This window comes from Neopsephotus bourkii, unplaced genomic scaffold (genome assembly GCF_033783945.1).
Source record: "Neopsephotus bourkii isolate Nb327-2 ecotype Australia unplaced genomic scaffold, CSIRO-AGI_Nbou_v1 NB_795, whole genome shotgun sequence".
Classification (NCBI taxonomy): domain Eukaryota; kingdom Metazoa; phylum Chordata; class Aves; order Psittaciformes; family Psittacidae; genus Neopsephotus; species Neopsephotus bourkii.
Genome location: NW_026901291.1, coordinates 2055237 through 2071257, shown reverse-complemented (window position 1 = coordinate 2071257; position 16021 = coordinate 2055237). Strand labels below are relative to the sequence as shown.

General features: G+C 37.2%; 1 protein-coding gene across 3 annotated transcripts in view; it reads left to right on the top strand.

Annotated features, from left to right (window-relative positions):
- The window catches only part of ADGRD1 (adhesion G protein-coupled receptor D1), a 142273-nt gene that overhangs the window by 26409 nt on the left and 99843 nt on the right, over nt 1–16021 (top strand). For all 3 annotated transcript variants that reach the window (XM_061355368.1, XM_061355371.1, XM_061355372.1), the window contains one exon: nt 894–1035. In XM_061355368.1, the coding sequence (XP_061211352.1) occupies nt 894–1035 (142 nt within the window). The remainder of the gene's footprint in view (nt 1–893; nt 1036–16021) is intronic.

Genomic DNA, 16021 nt, shown 5'->3' with positions numbered 1-16021 from the left:
GTGATTTGCAAACTGATTATTCCCAGTGGTGTGTTATGTTTGAAAACACATGCTCATGGTTGATTTGCCATGGCTTATATTTCTCGTAGTAAATACCATTCATTCACATACTCAAGAGATAGATGACGGTGACCATTTTACTTCTGCAGTTTGTTACTAATAGTGTAAAAAATTTTGTCCTACAGCCAGATGGATCTTAGTTACTCCCAAATGTACAAAAATGCCAAAGTCATAAGTTTAAGCTGAAAGCAGAAATAAAAGGGTCCTTATGTACTGCAAAATTACTTTAGCCTAGAAAAAAAGCATTACCTGGACAATTAGTTTAGCCGTTTGTTTTGTGACCTGACTTACTCACTAATGAACCGAATTGGACATAATCATTGTATCAAAGTAAAGCTGTAAAATATTTCTAAATATATTCCTATGTATATGTTTATATACATAGGAATATGTGTGTATATATATAAATATATGTTTATATGCTTTATATATGAGTTTATGTGTCTTAGACACTAATATGTATGTTTAATTAGACAGCATGAAACCCCTTCAAGTTTTCTTCTCACTTCAGTTGTTTTTCTTAGTTTTTTCTTACATCCCTTACTTCATAGGATTCTTCCTAATTATCAAAAGGACTTTCAGCAAGGCTTATAAATCTTTGGAAAAGAGGAGTAGGAGGAAGGAATACTTACAACTTCAAGTGCCCTAATGTCTAAAGATGTTCCCTATACTTTTTTGCTGTTGCTTCTAGTCCTGTAATATCTTTTGGTGCCAGATTTTGCTGGAAATTCATTGACTTGAAAGGAAAAGGGAGGTTCTGTGTTAGTGGTGGTGTGGGTGAACTAGAAAAATGTGGTTGTTATATTTCCTTAATATATTTGTTTCTTCCCAAGGATTGCTGAAGCTACTGCCTACAAAGGTTATATGATCTCAGCAGCGAGTTACCTGATCTCTGTCAAAGTGGAACCTCTACCCAAGCTGTCCCACAGTCTGTCAGGATCTCCTCTTATTACCATTCAGCTCACCCACAAACTGGTAAGAGAAATTGTTCCATATTTTTAATAGCAGTTCAGATGGCATTTGTGACTACAGTATTATGTTTTTCCAACCATTGCACCTCAGTGACTTCAGTTTCCATCACTGCACAAGGTTGATTGGTGCACAAGGCTGATGGGTGCTCATGTTGAAAAAGGTGAAGTGACAGGTATAGCTTTAGGCCTTTATGTAGTTCTGAATGTGTTTGTGCAGGCTACAGTAGGATGGTATAAATTACTGCATTCTCATTAGAGCTTCCTAAAAGAAGAATTAATTTATGGCTTTTGCTTTTGGTCTTACATGGTTGAGGTGTTTTGAATATTCTCATGAATAAGCCCAGAGAAATTCTCCTTCAAGGGCAGACAAAAGTATGGTGGGCTGAGCCACCCCTGGGGTAGAGGTGGAGCAGTTCTATTGTGAACTGCCCTTTCTAGAGAGCAGAGCATTCTGAATCTAAGAAACATAAGAATCTGAAAGAAAATGGAGATAAGTTTTGTTCAAACTGACCAATTTTGATAAGACATTTCAATTTCACCAAATCAGCATATTCCAGTAAACAACTGGAAAACTAGCTGATTTTGATTTGCTCTTGAAGAAGAAGGCATTTATTTGTCTCGATAGTGGAATGGTGAATAGTTGTGTGCAGCTCTCAGGTGCTGACATGGGGCATGCAGCATCCGTGACCTACTTACAACATTGAATGGAAATGGAAAAGAAAGATTTCAATTCTAAAATGTTTCATAGAAAACATCTCTTTTGTGTTTTTTCTGAATACTTATTATATTTTTCTCTCAGTGGCTGTTCTCAAGCCGGTTTATCTTCCTGTTAGGCTTCTGATAAAGATGGAGTAGGCAACAGAAAACAAATACAAGAAAAACCCAAAGGCATAGAAATGAAAGGTGTTGTTTTGCTGACAGTTTTATAAACTAAGGACTCTTGTGAATGTCCCCAGTGGACTCTTAGAGGCGGGCACTTGGAAGGAAAGATTATTTTGTGTAGATCATTTATAAAATGTACTTTGCTTTATTTATTCAGGTACCTCCTCATGCTTTAGTATGATTACTTACTGGTAGGCTGTTAAACAAATCTGTGTTGGTTTTTTTGATGTATGTGTTTGTTTTCTTAATGCATGTTGGCTTTTGCTGTGAAGATCACTGAGGTCTTGATGTACAGGCAGAAATTTTGTATCTATCAGCTGCCTCATACTCTTTTAATCAGTAGAATCCATGACAATGTGGTATGAACATGTCTAATGTATTTTGTTTATGATAGATACAGGTTGACTGGTAGTTTCAGACTCTACCTACAGCAGTATGTGCTTTATATTGTACCTTAAAGGGGTGGCTGATTTCTCTTACAGAGCTCTTAACGCTATTTGTCAATGTGTTGATGGGCCGCCATCCATTAACTGCTGTACTATTTATAGAGCTACTTCCATTTTGAGGAACGTTCAGGTCTTACTAATCATGTTAACCCCTGTTCAGGTGTGAGTTTACTTTGGTCAGTGGTGGGTTTTTGCATGTCTGTGTGGTTTTTAAATGGTATTTTATGTTTAGAAATCACTGTGGGAAATGAGGAAACTTATCCCATTGTGTTAACAGCACCGGAAAAGTAGCTTTGTGCTGTCTGAAATCAGTCCATAAATACATTTGTATTTGAAGTTCTGAGAGTTTTAACTATAATGGGGGAAGTATTTCTGAATGTAGTGAGCATGATCTTAAACTTTGTTCAATAAACTGTATGGAGATAACAGCTGGGCTACAACCCTGAAAGGAGATGGATAAAGCACGGCAGGTAACCCCTCTGAAAGGCAGAGAACTTGTCATTTCCTTACTCCCTCTGGTACTAATCTGCTACTGGCTTTTATATCTTACTAATTGGCAACATCCTGTTACTCGCACGAGAAAGCACAGGTCCTTTCTATCTTGCTAGGTATTATTTCACTCTCCGAAGTGGATTCATTCAGTAGAGTATGATTACTCATGAAATTAAAGTAGACCTTAAAATGTAAAAGAAATTCAGGTTTCAAAATCACTGTGTTAAAGCATGTACCCTAAAAGGAAGAGTAAGTCAACCTGTTTATCTAAGGTTATGATCGAATGTAAAGACTAAAGCAAGAGCATAAAATCTGGTTTAGAAACCTGTTTCATCCATTAAAATATTGCTTGTTTTCTTGTGCTAATGAGACAAACATTTGAAGTGGATACTGATCTCATTCTTGTAGATTGTTCCACGTAATGTTCTCAGAGGAAAGTGTAGCAAGAAAAAGTAAAAAATAAGTCCAAACAAATGGCTTTTTCTCTATTAAAATTTAAATTTCTGTCTGAGTTTACTCAGTTGATTTGATAAAGTTATAGCTACTCTGATGGCATCTACTGGCTTTTACAAGTATGAAAATGTGAGGAGTGAAAGGAGAATAATGTGGTTTCTTGTAGTGGTTGTAATGATCCGTGGCCCAGCTTAATAACATCTTAATTCTTTTTTTCTAGTGTGCATAGGAAAAATGCCAGTCATTAAGTAACAGAAAACAAAAGGGTGTAAAATAAAACATGTCTGTTTTAGGAAACAGTCACAAAGAGAATGCCTGTGAACTGAGTATCACCTCTTAATTCTAAACTTCACAGAGCATTTATCATTACACAGCCTGCCTTACTGTTACTTAAATCTCCCCTTAAGCAAGGATTCTCTGGGGTTCTTTGAAATGGTCTGCATTTTTTATATAGCTTTTGGGAGCTTGAGGTGATTAAATTCCTCTTTCTGTATGAAACATGAGGCAATACAAACCAATATTAATACCTAATCAATTAGGTAAGACTGCAGGGAGTATTTGTAAATGGCTTGTTAATGCTTCATTTTGCAGGAATTACCATGGGGCAGTGGGAAGTGTACACAGGAGAGAAGGATGCCCAGCCTGTGGGACAGGCTGGAGGTTAGACTGGAGTTGAGAATTCTCCTCATAGTTGATGTATACACTGTTGCTTTCATGGGTACATGCACCAGGGAGACCAGGCACTCCCCTCCATTGGAGGGGATGTGGAAAGAGGACACTAGTAATTACAGCCATTAGGCTTTGATGTTCAGACTTGAAGCTGAATTCTTGTGGGACTAATTCTTTCTACTGACAGAGAAGGCAGAAAATGGCTTACTGACTTAAAGTAGAAATTCTTGTGTATCAAGATGAAAAAGGCATCCTTTTTTCACAGGAAAAATATATTACTTATTTAATTCTTCTTATAAAGTAAAGATTCCCTGTGGGTAGGACACACATGTACATTTTGCTGCTTAAAGTGTTATTTTTGTTTTAATTGTTACTATTCTAAAATTTGACTGTGCCACAATACCTGAAACTAGTCTTTCTGTTACTCTTTTTTCTTTTATCTTACGAAATTATTAACAGCTTTAGATGGATTGTTTTGCAAGAAGACTACATCAAGGATTTAAAATAATGTCTTTGCATAAGAACATAAAGTGATTGTTTTATTCTTTCTGCCATTCTGAGGAATGCTTATCCGCTCTCTCTGTCCACAGTGTCCACTATTGTAATACAGGGACATAGCTGGGGATGAAAAGCAATTCTCATTTTCTTTCTCTGTAGATACAAGATAGCTTTCCTTGTGATATTATGGGATCATTGAGGGCCCTTTTGCTTGAGACTTTTTACATATTGGAGAATTACATTCATAGATCTCAGTGACTGTCCCTTCCTTCCCACTGCTTAGGGTACAAGGTAAAGATGAGAGGGAACCCATAGTACTTTGACACTGTAGAATCAGATCTCTTGTCACTCTGTTAAGCTCTTATATTAATAATGGGATTTAAATTATGATTATTTTATACTGTTGGTTCCATGTTAGTCACACTACAGTAAACCTGTACCTGTGCCAAGAATGGGAAGCTTGTTCTGTGTGTATACATATTATTTTCTTTCTATACCTTACCTGAAAAACTATCAGACAAAGCTGTGATGCCAGGAAATTATTATCTTGACAGCTAGTATTTCCTGTAATTGCAGTATATTCTGTGTGAACACACGTTTTCCTATGAACTTACCAGCTTCCCTCAGTATACCTTGTGGTTGGGTCAGGTTGTAGTCTGTGGTAGTCTCTGTTGTTCTATAGACTGGAACACTTCCAGCCCATCAAAGAGGATCAGAATGAAAACAAGATAAATATTAAGAGGATCAACCATACTAACTGTTGCTCATATTTAGCCAATGGGTATTACAGGTGAAAATGTAACTTCTGCATAAGTGTAAAGGTGTCAAGTTACATTAAAGACACATTTCTTCAATGATTTCTTCACAATAGGTTGTAGTATTTATTGTAATATAAACATTTTATCAGCAAAATTTTGTGTGAACTAAGCTTTCTAATAGACAAAAATTGATACACTAAGTTATAATAGTCGGTTGTTACTCAGGAGCATTTTGGTAGAAGACACATATTTTGCCTGATTTTTAAAATGATGATGCTCTGCTTTTCAGCAATTTAGCTGATTTCTGTTATCTTTGTTGCCAAAGACAGTAGTTCATCCAACACCTTCAGTGTGTGTGTGGGATGATACGAAGACTGATGATAGTTTGCAGCTGAAGAAAGCTTAATCTCAACCTTTCCAGATGTTTTGGTATGAAGCAACAGTACATTTTGTAAAATGATTATCCTCAAAAAAATTTCTGTTTCTAGCAAGATGTTTTTCATAGCAGGAGCAGCTAGAGAAGAACTAGCATTTCACTTGTATGAGCCAAGAAATTCCAGCACAGGCAGAAATTTAAAGATGAATGTCAAAGCTGAAATACAAACACAAAATACTCTGGCAAGTGTAACAAGAGGCAACAGAGGGAGAAATGGTGTAGCCACTGACTGTTACATACTGTGAGAGGGCCTTGCATGAAGAGTAGATGCACACTGGAAATTCTTAATGTAGCTGGTTTCCCCAAATACAGTTAAGACAAATGCCACTGGAAAGACTTGTTTGATTCTAGGGCAGGGGAAGTGCTTTGCTAAGTTACTACTGTAGCATTGTTCCATCTCATTCCTTTGCTCCATGTGGTTCATTTTAACAAACCATAGCACTTGGGGAGTTGTCTGCCTGACCATTAAGTGTTATCTTTCCTCCCATATTATTACACTGAATCATTCAAACAGCTGCTGCTTTCCTCATTTTTTGACCAGCTAATCTCTTGATCATTTCTCTGCTTTTGCTCTTCTACTTTCTGCAATGTATGCTTCCCAGCAGAACCCCACAGTGACCTGCTCACTAGAGTGCTTCGTCAATGAAGCTTTATCAGCTTTTCCCGTTAATCCCATCTCATATTCTGTTACATGACTTTCTTAAATCTCCAGAACCGGGAGACATATAAGAACATCATCATTCATTATTGTAAGTGCAGCCTGCGTGTCTGGGAGGTGCTCTCTTGGGTACTACTTTGGAGATGGTAAAGTGCATGGAAGAGACAGAACTTGTCTCCTCTTAACTGTTCTCCCACGGTGAAAGTGTTGACTAATTTATATATTGATTGAGGCAAACCAATGACTTTTGCCCTCATCTGCAGAACAAAGGTATAATTTTTCACTGGATGGACTTTGCCAGTGAAATTTAACTAAAATATTATGAAAACTGTGATTCTTAGAGTGTACCACAATTAAACAAAAAAATTAATATCCAGATCTTCATAATTCAGAAAGCAAAGCAAAGTTCAGTACTTTGTTATACAAGTCAAATCTTTGCTATAAGGAATACAGAAAATCCATTGAGTTCAAATGAGAGATAAAGTTGCAGCTAATTTTTTTTTGTTCGTGGACAACCTTAAAATACAAGTAGTCATTACAATGATATACAGCATCTCTAACAATAAAGCAATAGTTCTGTATTGTTAATGTTATTAACAGAAACATTGCAGGACTTATTTTCTCATAGGAAGTCATTCTGAAAGCCTAGAAAAGCACAGTAACAAAAAATATAGATTTTTTTATTAAGCACATTGAAGATTGCCTGGTATAAGAACCAGGATTGTATTGTAATAAGCTGTAATTCATAGATGGTTTCATTTCCATGTCAGAACAAACTTAAGCCTTTGGAGGCACAATACTTCCCTGTGTATCACTCATTTGTCACGAAACAAGTCCTCAATATTTCTTTGTAAATGAGTTATTTGCCTTTGAGGTGGATATTACCATAGGAGTAAGGGCATCATGAAGTTATTGGATGATTTTGGAAGTATGCAAGTAAAGTTTTCTTTCAATTTGAATTTCAGTTGCTGACTTTTATTCTTTGGGTGTGTGGATAATTTTATATGTCAGCATCCACTTAATCTATCTCTAAAATTACTTCTTGCCTAAAGAAAATAACCACTGGTGACTGGAACCAAGTGTTACCAATCTACAGCAAAAAAAGCATCTGCTTTTTCTCTTACAAATTTCTGCTTGCAAGGGACAGTGCATCAGCAGTTGGAGGTCAGTCAATACCAAGCAATAAAGTTTGAAAAATCTTGCTGACTTAAACCCCAAACTGAATCCCACAGTCATCCTATTTAACAGAACTGCAGCATCTTGTGCTGCTTCACACTCTGCCTGTGATTGAACATTCGTCACAGGAGGAGAAGGGAAAATTAAGAGGGTTTATATTTGATGTGATCAAATCTGGCCCAGTGATGTAGAGTTCTTTCGCAGATGTGAACACAATTTATAAATTCAATTTGATTCCTCTTGTTTAAGCTCCTCATCAGTGACTGCATCCTCAGTGCATCCTTGCATGTGGTGGTGGCTTATGGCAAGAGTTGTGCTACATTTAATGAACTCTCAGGGTTTCTGCTATAAAATAGATTTCTTTTCACAGTGTTAATGCAGATATATACATATTCAAATGTTCTGAAAAAACGTTACTGCAGAAGCCAACATTCAGATGTTACTAACTTTTATGTTTAAAATTATAAACAGAAATGTAAGAATAACGCACCACCCGTCCCTAATCCCCCACTGTAAGCATGGATCCTCTAAAATCTCTCTTGATGAGGTCAAGCTGTTTTGAAGGGGCAGAAATAAACTGCAGCATTTGAAATGGCAAGAAGCTGGATTTAGAACCAAAATGCCCAAATTACTTCTGACCCTATTTAAAAAATATATATATAATTTTGCTGATTGACAACTTGAAATTCACTACAGTCAGACAGTTGGAGAGAGTGTGTTTTTAAAACTGTTTTGTGAAGAGATACATTAAATATAAAGGGCAAAATTCAATTTTAGTTGCAACCTGTTTTAGAACTGCTGACTCCCATGGGGCCAAGCTTTCAGTCCTTGCGCAAATGGTGATCTAATTGGTACAACCCCATTCTTCATTATTCATAACAATTTAGAGAGAAAATAGAATCAATTCCACAGAGTAAAAATGCTGATTTTTTTAATATCTTTTCTGTTGATTATGCTGGCAGCCAGTGGTTTTTAGTGAATAGAAATCTAATGCTAATGCATTGCTGTCTCCCCATTAGTAACATCTTAAATAACCATATAAAAGCAAAAGAAGGAAGGACTTGGCAGATGCTCTGGACACATTGACTGAACTCTAGAGAGGTTCAACTCTGTTTGTCTTCCAGACAAGGAAGACTAGGTTCCAGGCAAGTTATTGTGGTGTTTAGGAAAGATGTTGTTGTCTGTTTCACTTGATTTGTAATTCTGATCCTTCACATTACAGCTGAGTCATGTTGTCTGGGTTTGTACTGGAAGTCTTACACACAGTGGTAAGCTTTAAGATCCAGATTTTGTTACACTAATTTTCTTACTGTATTTTGACCTATGGCAAGAATTAAAACTTATGAGACCCTTGTCCCTAAGTGCTGAGAATTGCTCTTTAAGGCAGTTTTCTGTCTCTAATATCTTATGTGTATCTCAGACAGGCAGAGTTTCCACAATACCACTTTTTGTACAGTTAAGTGGGACAGTGTTATGAGGAATACAGCTCTGTGTACGAATATCTTCTGAAAATGTAAAGTTCTGTCAGCACTTACATTTAAGTAGTAAACAAGTAGAAAGTTCACTACAAATTTGCTTGCTAGGTATTTCAGCTGAGGTGCCATCTACAACTATATTTTAATCTGCCTTTTTTTTTTTATTGCTTTCAGTAGTAAGGGATCTGAGTAACCTGATGTACATTCTCTTTGAGATAGTTTGGTGTAACAGTTGCTGGGGTGTTGGTTTTTTTTTTTTGGTACCAGTGGTGAGTTCAAAATGTTAGCTCTAAGTGTTGAGGGAACTGAGCTACTTTTATTAATTCTGTGTGGTTTGAACTTGCTCATGCTCCTTGCCTTTTAGATTGTGGGTTCACATTTCTCACTTGCCAGTCCAAGGCATTATCACATGCTTGTATTCCAAGTTCCTAGATTTCTGGCATTTCTGCCCATGTCTGTGAAAGCTCTTAAGCTTGCGAGAATAATTTATATGTCATGAATGACCAATATTTAAATGCATATAAACAAACAATGCTTTACTCAGAAACTAGTAAATATACTAGACCTATTTTTATGCTTCTGATTTATATGCTGCTGCCTTAGAAACATACGTCAAAATGTACTAAAAATGATAAGTTAATGAAAGGCTAACTGTTGTGAAGATGGGACATGCTTTTAAACGAATACATCTTCTTCACATACTGTGGTTTAGAAAACTGCTGTGGAAAAGCTCTAGGCTATTTGTTTTATCTCATGAATCAGTTCTGGGGTTTTTGGAGAGGGGCTGTCCAAAAGAGTACAAGATCAAGAAGTATATGGATGATAATAGGAAAATTCAGATGTACTTGTCAAGCTTTCTGACCATGAAGCTCCCCTATGTTGGCTGTCCGTTAAGAGGGATCTGACTAGGAATTTTTGAAAGTTGCATATTGCCATGTTGCACACATTAGACATGAATGATGAATGCAAGGGAGTTTGGCATGTTTTTGTGGAACTAAAAAAGCTTAGTTTGGGGTAACGAGGATTGAAAAGTTGTCTTTGCATTTGCTGTTCTGCTGATAAAGTAGTAGACTGTTTCCAAATGAATTAATTTATAGTAAGGAAGAGGAGGATTTGAGAACTTAAGTCTACTTAATGCAAATTGATTTTTTTTTGTTTGGGTTTTTTTTGTACATTTAAGTATTAATAATTCCTGCAGCAAAATGCTGTGAATATTGGACCACTGAATGGGAAAACTACAGTATGGTCCACATTCAGAGTGGAGTTCTCACAACCATAACAGCAAAGTGGGGAAGACTGAAGGGGAGGTACCAGTTACACAACCTAATGGAGGCAAAGACTATTGCTCTGCTGCTGGTGGTGAGCAGCATTAGTACAGAAGTAATTCTGCCCTTTCTGATACACTCGTGAGCTGTTGCATTTAACTATCAATGACAAAACAGAGCACCTGCTAGGCAGTGGTGAGTGTGAGCTGCCTTTGAATTTCCACAGTGGCGTTTCTTCTAAAGCAAACCCACAGCCACCTGATACTGGATTGTGGTTGTGACCATGCTTATTGCAAGGCAGCTCTATGCTAAGTATAGGCTGCATTACAGTAATAGCACCAGTCTTAAACAATGCTTGTATTCAGTTCGCACAACGTAAATAAAACCTTTGGCTTAGAAGAGAGTGCTAATTTTAGCTTAGTAATGGCAGAGGAGTCATACTTCAGAGAAATCTGTGGATGGTAATTTCTGGGTTTGCTCATTTCCCTCCCCACTGCTTGTTACCAGGCATTTGAGCTCCACTCCCTCTGCTTTGCAGCAGAGCTGGTAGATAATGATATTAACAGCTAGTAATAGAAGCTTGGAGTTAGTTGTGTTTTTTCTTTAGCAGGAAATGTGCAGCTGGTAAGAAGGGATTTTCCCTTTTTTAGGTGTTTGGGGATTTTTTTGTAAAAAAAAAAAAAAAAAAAAAAAAAGCACACATACACACACCATCCCACCCCACTTGCCCCCTTCCGGCAGAGTCCTTCCCAACTCTGCAGTGACTTGGAGTGTATGCCAGTAATCTTGATGTGTTCTAGCTATCATGCTATTATTTAATGGCTAACATATGTTTTGAAGGGGAAAGTGTAGATGAAGGCAGGGCTTATGTGATAACACTTTTAAGTATGACAACCAGAGCATCACAATTTAGGAAAGAGAGTAAAGAATGTAGTAACATGTTTTACAGGCATTACTCATGTGATTTCAATCAAGCACATTGTCATGTACTTTGCTGAAGTTGGGTATTATGTAGTACTAAACAAGAAAAGATAGCTGATGTAAAAATCATAGACAAATTCCATGAACAAATAAAATGAAATAGAAATTTAATTTGCAGTATATTAAAGTTGAATGAATTTAAAGTTCTATTTTAGGATATTAACCTGTTGTTAGAAAATTAAACATGAGGGGAAAAATTAGAAAGGAGAATGCAAGGATTTTTTTTTAAGGTTGGGTTGTTTTTTTTCTCTTTTGAGAATTATTTTCCTCAGAGTATTGGACTTTGATGTTTGGCTCTTATTTGTTGTTCAAATGGAGATGTTTTATGCATAAAAGTAATGCAGGAGGCCACAGAATGTGCTTTTTTATAAAGATAAGCTTGGAAATCCTTATGAAGATAAGTGTAGAAAGTCATGTCTCGGAGGCACAGATATTTTTAGTAAAATAAATGTTGGTTGATTTCAGAGAAATAAATTAGTTCAAATAAACACTCGGGTTTCATTAGAATTCGGTGCGTAAAGCCTCTGTAAGATCTGGTACTTTTGCAGTGTGCCACTGTACAGTGGACACTTTCATAGTCTCTCTGTGGCTATAAGAGAGTGAATGCATAAACTGAATGCTCAAGGAGTTCTTTAATTAATAAAGTCACGAGGGAAAAAATATCCTGTGGCATTTAAGATTGGTCCATGTTAAACTGTGTGTGAATTATGCTGCTCTTTGGCAAGAATTTTATAATAGACTTTTTATTAGCCTAAAGACGTTTTAAATAATGTCAATAGTGGTAATTGCAGAAGCACTGCTGTCTGGATTTTTCATTCCTTGTTTCTCTCTGCTGTGATAATTGATATCAAATATGTCTTGCAACAGAATAAATCTGGAGAAAGCACCAGACACACCAGGGACTTTGGTTTTCCTGAGAAATGTTTATAATTATTCATTTAAGCTGCTGAAATCTTACTGGTTCCCACTTGCTGTTGGTGATGACAATTCTACCCTCGGCAGAATGTGGAATCTCAGATTTGAGAGAAAGATGCTTTTTTTTTTTTTGGTGGGTTTTTCCTGCCTCAACCTAAAAATAAATTTTATTGATTTTTCATCTGGCAGACAAATGATAATTCTTTTTAGGAGTACTACTTAGGCTCTTAGAACTGGATCCATTTGTCTTTGTCAAGAAACCCTTTCAATGTAATGTGATTAATTATGCATTCCAACTAATTAAAAGGCTAAAAGAGTATTGAATTTTTATTATAATCTCTGATTTCTCAGTTTAATGTCTGTGTAATGGTTGTGTTGTAACTAATGCAAAATTTTCCCCCTAGTCAGTGCTGAAGGCCTGATTTCCATTGATTTCGATATATGAAACTGTTGTGATGATTTCTTTTCTAGTCCAACAGTCTTTTTTGTTCTTGCTCAAGCTGCAGAGAAAACAGGGCTATAGAAACTGGCTAAACATTTAGTTGGGTGCAGGTTCTCATATGGAGTTCATCAGCAGGAGTTAACAAAAGTTAATAAAACAGTGCCAGTTTGTACTAACCGGGGGGATCTCCTCCAGGAAAGACATTCTCAGACCCTGTCACAGAGGCTTCCAGAGCATTCCTGTAACAGCCCTTGTACTTTCAGAACCTGCTCAAATTTGCAAAAACAGGACTACTGCCAACCTGTTGAACATTACCAGTAAAAGCATTCCAGACCATTGTTTCAGGCTGGCATATAAGAACTTTGAAACTTTAACTCTTAAATCGAAGTTCTTTGATGAATGGCAGAACACACTTAGAGGAGCTCAGTATTCCCTTTCTTGGTCCTGTGAATGCAGTGTTGAGTCCTCCTGAACTGTCACCAAGGAGCTATGACAGGTTCATGCATTTCTGCTTTGCAAAGCAGTTGGGCTCTGTGTAAATTCCTTCAAGGAACAGAAATATTTACACTGAAAATCTGCCAAGAGTTAGACCAAGTGTTAGTGAGGGTGAGAGAGGTGTGGGCAAAGGAAGAAAATCATCCAGGGAATAATTTAATATAGCAAGAGAAAATAGAGCACAAACAGCATTTCTGTTTCAGAGAAGCATTACTTTGCTCTTGGGAACAGCTGCCCGCTGTGAGAGAAATAGGCATGAATTCAGTCTCCTCTGCGGGACGGAGTTCTCTTTGCAAATGGCCAAGTGCTGTCAGCTCATTCACTTCAGAGCTTTCCATGTGATAAGGTGAGGTTAACTTTTAATCTTTCGGGTCAAAGCTTTTACTAAGTGAGCTTGAGCTAGATGCTGAAGGCCCATTTATTACTGCATTCATAGCCAGACTGGCAGGAGCAGTGAAGGTGTGTACCTATACATAGCTGTGAGGATGCTTCTCGATGCAGCCACCTGCTTCACATGTGCAGGTTTCTGCTTTGAGTTGGAGCCAGTGTGCACAGCTGCAGCACCAAGCACAGGTCTCTGGCAATGAAATTCCTGCCCTTAGATCTCAACTAGGCATATGTAATTTGTCTAGCAGGGATTTCTCTTTAGCATTAAAATCAGAAATTAAAATGCAGTGTGGGAATGACCAGTTGGGAGGGGTGAAATAAGATTGTTATGAGCAAACCATTCAGTATACATGTCTCACACAATCCCTTGAGGGCTGGTAATGGAGGAAACAATGGAGGGAAGCATGGAGGGAACAAGCTCCTTATAAATGTGTTATTAAGCCTGATATTTTAAGAAATGTATAACTTCACATGTATCTAACCACCTTGGAGTATGTGATGTCACTTTAAATCATGAATTTCTCGGCTGACCACATAAACATCAAACCCAAGTATACCCTGTGAACATCAAACCTGATAGAATGATAGATATACTTGCAGCAGAATTTGTAAAAAGAATTGTAGAGACTTAGTGGGGTTTTTTGTAGTAAAGTCTATACCCAAAGTCAGCACAAGCTGACTATGTAGTGTATTTTGTTTTGTTGTATATTTCCATTCTTATGATGTAGTCTGCAGACTGTTGATTAGCTTTTTACTTCCCTCAGCTTGGCTATTTTGTATACCCTAAAACTAGATTTACATATTTTAACTCATTCGTTGTCTGTCTCTTGAGCAAAGTTAGACCTAGTAAATATTAGATAGGAAAACAGTATTCTTACACTTAAAATTAGTTTGCTTCCTGCAACTATCACTGGGCCAGCAGAAAGTAAATGTACTGGCAAGAGTATTTAGCAGAGCAGCAACTTCTAAGTGGTTGCTGAAGAGTTCCTGAAAGGCAGACTACAAAAAGCCAAATTTTGAACTGTGGCTCTTGACTTAAAATTGTGCTACTTCAGTGAATTCACTAATCCATGAATTTGGGGACCACCGAAAGTACTTGATGGCTTGAATTATACATGCTATTGAAATGCTCAGAAGAGATGTATGTTCTGGAAACCCATTCAGTAAAAAGCCTTCATAAAACGCAGCCAAATCTTGAATGTAAAAGGAAAGATCTACTGGGTAACTTGCTCATTGCTTCTGGGGAACATCCCAAATTGGTTTCCCTCATTATGCCTTAAGTTCAAATGTGGTGGCTGATCAAGCCATGATTCTCTAATGCTGTTTAGATCTTACACTGCCATCCTCCTGTCCCTTGTATTAAGAGGAGCAGAGTCCATGGAGGCTCCTTATCCTATCTCAGAAGAACTAACAAGATGTTCTTGCTTGGTGTTGGAAAGATATTATTTATATAATAATGATCTTAACCAATGTAGAAGTATACTGTAAAGCAGGGGTACAGTGTATTATGGAAAGGCAACTTTTCTGGTAGTCACACTTACCTAAAGTAGATGCAACATCTTCAAGTTACAGAGTAAGCAGAAATGCTGAGTTTTACATTTCTTGCAAGCTGTGACTTTTTTCCTAGGTATCAGCTATTTCTCAAGTGTTTTGTACTTATTTGCCTGATTCTGTTTTCACTAATGCCAAATTCCCCAGAGATTTAATGGATTAAATACAGTGATTAGTTGTATAAAGGCAGTTAATACAATGACTTTGTACCAGCTCTACTTCTAAAAGCTGCTTTTCACTTATGTTTTCTGGTTGCACATGTCATCCCTATCTTTGCTGGTGTGCAAATCTTGTAGAACATAACTTTAATTAATACTTGATATCTAAACTTCTGTGTCTGTCTTATGGTATTTTATTTTAGAACATCATTTTTGTGCCATAGCTTTTTGCATCGACTTCTGCATCATGTATCTATCCTAGTGCTAGCAAAGAGTTAGCTTATGAATTGTATGATATTAAGTCAAAACGTTAGGGGTCTGTTGTCTGCTCTTACCTGTTGTGAAGGGCAGCAAAAACTCTTACTGGACCTTCCAGCAGTCCAGAGATAGGAAGAATAGTCCAATTACTGGCACATGGAGTTTCACTGACTGCTGTTCCAGGGCGTCCCTATAGCAAATCAGAAAATGTGTAGGGCAAGATCCATAAAAGTATTTGACTCTCCAGCTACCCTCTGTTTGAATGGAGCTTGCACCCTGTTTGCAGTTGAAGACCTGGGTGAGGATGTGTTAGTGTAACACTTGTGTATTTTAACATCCTATACAGCTGACATCCCTGTTAGCTCAACATTCCACACTATTTGTATCATCAAGAAGAGATGTTAGCTCTTCCAGGATATCGTCCATCTCATGCCAAAGTGTTTCTTTATAATATGTTGTCTGAATTACTCTTATTTGTTTCCACTGATATGAAGGGAACCTGGTGTGGTCAACATTTAGGTTTGTTCAGCTAAAACTCACCTTATGTGTGTTACTTCACTGCACAGTCACACTGATCAGCACTCCTGGGGAATTT